The sequence below is a fragment of the Octodon degus genome, unplaced genomic scaffold (genome assembly GCF_000260255.1).
Source record: "Octodon degus isolate 3935 unplaced genomic scaffold, OctDeg1.0 scaffold00170, whole genome shotgun sequence".
In the NCBI taxonomy this organism is placed as follows: Eukaryota; Metazoa; Chordata; class Mammalia; order Rodentia; family Octodontidae; genus Octodon; species Octodon degus.
This window is the reverse complement of record NW_004524746.1, coordinates 5,040,892-5,045,345: the sequence shown is the minus strand read 5'-3', so window position 1 is coordinate 5,045,345 and position 4,454 is coordinate 5,040,892. Positions and strand designations below refer to the sequence as shown.

Here is a 4,454-nt window from a genome sequence, read left to right as displayed (position 1 = left end):
TAAACTTTCTTATTTTTAGGATAAAAAGATGCTTATCACTGCTAATTATTATAAGCATCCTTGCTAACCACCTTCCCTGAAGACAACTTATAACTTGAAAACTTTTTATGTGATTATTTACTTTTATGACTTAGGGTGTTAATTAAGGACATCCTGTGTTGATACTACCATATATAGAACCTACAGGTCACAGGGAAGGGATATCGTTAGTACCATCTTCCTCATGATGATGTGTCTTGCACACAGGACGGTGATGCAGATCATATAATAAACTAGCAATGAAGTGGACATGTGCACCACAAGCCACAGCAAGTAGGAAATGGAGGCAGCTGCATCGCCAGGAAAGGTGGCGGGTGCTGGCTTATATGGCACCCATCAGAGGAGCTCCTTTAGAGCATGTGGCTGCTACTCATAGCTGCATAGATGTCACACGTCTCACCATCTGCACACACACTTCTAACTCTCCAGGTTCTATTTCTTGGACAGCATTTCAGAACTCCAAACTACCTACTTGACATTTATTGTCCAGTGGGCGTCTCAAACATCTGCTTCCCTCAGGCCAAAATGTGATATAACTCCCACTCACATTCCAATCCTGCTTTATTTTCAGCATTCCTCATTTCTATAAATGTAACTCTATCCTTCCAGTTGCTCAGGCTAAACATATTAGCAGTATCCCTGATTCCTTCCTTTATCCCATAGGCTATAACAAGTGCATCCTCAAATCCTTTCAGCTCTATCTTTAAAATATATACAGAATGTACCCACTTCTCACCATCTGTCCTCCATTATCACCACTCTGATCCCTTTCACCCCATATTTGGGTTATTGCAATAGATTCCAGGAAACTCCTAGTCGTCTCTCAGCTGTTTTTGCCTCCCATAATCTCCTTGAAAACTCAGCAGCCTGATTAGGTCTATTAAATTTTAAGATACAATTATTTCTTTCCTCAGAAACTTCTGTTGGCCTCATTTGGCCAAGGCAACATCTTTTTCATGGTCAGTCAGGCCCAATGTGATGTGCTGTACTCTCCCCACAGCCTTGTCTCTGACTTCAACTCCAACTGGACTTCCCTTTGTTCGCTGCTGTCAGGCACAAGAAGTCGCTAGCTGTTGCTTAGGTATTTGCTTTCTCTTGTTCCCCTATTTGTCCTCATGCTTGACTTAATTTCTCACTTTATCCTTTTGCTCAAAGATCGCCTTACTTTAGGTGAGCTGCTGCTTTTCTACCCCACTTGCGTCAGCAAATCCCTCCACTCTACTCCACACGCCTTCTCTGGAGACAGGGCTGCTTCTGAGTTATCTTTACTTTATTACCTCCCTAACACTTGTCTTTAGCTGACCTAGTGTATACATTTCTAATTTAGTTGTTTCTTATCTGGTTTCCACATCAGATTGTAAGTTTCAATGCTTCAGGGATAAAGTTTCAGTAACTGTTTTATATTCATTTCTGTGTCCTTAGACCCAACTTAAAGGGTGATTGGTAGTGAGCTGTTTCCCAATAAAAAGTTGTCGGAAAATGAATGAGGTGAGTTATGACTAAGCTTTCTTTTCAAGTATTGATAGCATAGATGGAGATAGCAAACCAATATACCCTATCTTCTAATTTCTGAGTACTTCCTTCAATAAAGGATATTAATATTATTGCTAACTTAGAAAGGACTCATATAAATGATAAAATTTTGGCACTGTCTTCAAATATTTATATCTCATTTCTTTTTCCTTTGTGGTGTTCAGTGGCAGCAGTAATTGTGTCTTCTTTCTGTTCCTTAGTTTAATGAGAATACTTCTAGTGTTTAATTAAAAATGATATTATGAGTTGGTATACTTTATCATAAAAAAGAAAGTCAGATTTTATTTTTAAATTATAAATTTTTGAAGTCAGGAGTATGTACTGATTTTTGGCATATATACAGGTATTTTTCCTCTTGCTCAGTATAATGAATTGTGTCAACAGTTTTCACAAATATCGAGTTTTGCATCCTGTACTTATCTATTTATATATCAAAATCGGGAATGTTTTGGCTTTTTGAGATTTGTTGTCACTATGCAGTTCATGCTGGCCTTGAGCTTACTGCCTTAGACTCCTAGGTGTTGGGATTACAAAATACATGAATATTTGAGTATCAATTACTAAACCTATTGTCATTGTGGAGAACCAACACTGATAAGGCAGAAAAATATTCTTCCTCTCATGCCACATTGTCCTACTAAGGATGACAGACAGTAACCAAACAAGTGAATGAAGAAATTATGCTTTTCAACAGCGATTACATCTATGAATAAAATAAAACAGGCAGGGGAGTGGGGTGTGGTTAGCCATCTTCCTTGGAGAAGGTTCTTGTGAGACGAGATAAAGGAGAGTAATAGAAGGTAGTGGTACAGATCTGTGGTAACACTTTTGACCAAGAAACTAGAAAATGCAAATCTGGTGAGGCACCTCCATAGTCTCAGCTCATCAGAGGTTGAGACAGGAGGATTATAAGTGTGAGACCACCCTGGGCAACAGTCTAAAAATGAAAAGTAAATAGCTAATGTGGCAGCTCAGTCATAGGCTGCTTGCCTAGCATGTTCAAGGCTCTAGGTATAATCTCCAGTACCAAAATAATAATAATAATACTAATAACAATAATAATGATAATAATAAACCTCCCAATGTGGAACTCAGCCCCATGTATATTAAGATGGGCATGGGGACTGGGATGTTTACAAAATGAGGTAATAGAAATGAGCGTGAGCTAGATCTTTAAGGACTTTCAAAGGGCAAGTTGAATATTTGAGCTTCTCTTCTGGATAACGTTTTATTATAGGAGTATTTAAGAATGAGAGAGCCAGATCTGATCTGCCAAAGGGGCTGGGTGCTCAGTAGTAGAGCCTTTATCTAATATGCGTGAGGTTCTGGATTTGATCCAAATCACACACACACGTGTACACACACGTGTACACACACGTGTACACACACGTGTACACACACACACACACACACACACACACACACACACACCCCACACGCCTGTGCACAGGCCAAAAAAAAAAAAAAAACCACCAAAAAACCAAACTTGTGGTGGGGGCTGCTGTGAGAACAGTGCACTCTTTGTGCAGGTAAGGGTTTAAAACTGAAATTAAGGTGACCAACAGACTCGTACAGTGGCACTGCTGAAGTATGACTGAGACTGTTTTCAGATCCGTATTGACAGGACTTACTGAGTGACTGAATAATGGTGGCATGAAAGGGAAGTATTGAGAATGACCCCAGAAGCAAACCTGACATGCTTAAGTTGTTATGTTTTACCACACTGTTGGACATGAGTTACTCATAGCTGTCCAGGGAGCTGTAGGCTTTTAAATTTACTGTCTTAGGCCTACAGAGATCTATGCTGGTGCCTTGATGCATGTCTTGGTTACTTTTTTTCTCTTTATTGAGTCAAAATACCTGAAGCTCCAACTTAAAGAGGGAAAGCTTATTCAGCGCACAGTGTGTGGAGGTCTCAGTCCCCACTCAGCAGGCTCCAAGGCAGGGTAGCACACAGCAGAGGGCAGCAGTTCATGGTGGCAGAAAACAGCAAAAGCAACAAGAGCAAAAGTGCCAGAGAAGACTCTTTCTGTCCCTAGTATTGTATGTGCGCTACTCAGCCTAGGGTGGGCATAGCACTTGCACCCATAATCCCAGCACTAGACAATGAATCAATCGTGAACTCTAGATTCAGCCCACCTCAGAAAAGCCCGCCCCTAGGATCACATGGCCTTTGGAGCACATCTGGACACAAACCATAACAGTGAGTGTCCTCACTGGTTTAGTGGTTTTTACCTTGGTTGGATGCCTCCCATAGATTTCTGCCCTGGGAGTGCTGGTGAGAATTGTGGGCCTTCCTTGGGCCTATCCACCTGGGGTGGAGACAGGTAGAACTTGACAGCCTTCCAGAAGGTAGATGAGCAGGCACAGCTCCTGCTGTTGGGTGGGGCACGCTGCTGTTAAGGCTCCCTCCCGGGCAGTTGTGAGAATAAGCATGAGAGCCTGCCTCTGACCGCTCCTTGGTGCTGGCTGGCATTCCTCTTGGGAGACAATTCTCCATAGCTCTCCTGCATTTCTGGTTGAGAGGCAGCTTTGTTCTGAGCTGTCTTTTCAAGGATATTTGAGTGATGAGCAGCCTGGAGAGACAGAGCCAGTCTCCTAGCACAAAGATCATTTATTTATTTATTTATTTATTTTTTCTTTTTCTTTTCTTCCCTGGGAACTGAACCCAGAGCTTCATGCATGCTAGGCAAGTGCACGATCTTTTCACTTTTTCCTTTATTTAGATGCTCTCCTTCTATCCCTTCCATTATCCCTTCCCTTTATTCTTCTCTTTGTCTGTTCTTTCCTTCCTTCCTTTTTTTTCCTTGTCTAGTTCTTTTGACTAGAGCTTATAGTACGATGTGGAATAGATGCTTTTTTTTTTTTTAATTTTTTTTTTA

The 4,454-nt window shown here is 41.1% G+C and overlaps 1 protein-coding gene across 1 annotated transcript in view; it reads left to right on the top strand.

Moving 5' to 3' along the window:
- The first annotated feature begins 1,456 nt into the window (after positions 1 to 1,456).
- The window catches only part of Iqub (IQ motif and ubiquitin domain containing), a 111,588-nt gene continuing 108,590 nt past the window's right edge, over positions 1,457 to 4,454 (top strand). The window contains exon 1 of the mRNA XM_023703433.1: positions 1,457 to 1,527. Within this exon, the coding sequence (XP_023559201.1) occupies positions 1,523 to 1,527 (5 nt within the window). The 5' untranslated portion in view covers positions 1,457 to 1,522. The remainder of the gene's footprint in view (positions 1,528 to 4,454) is intronic.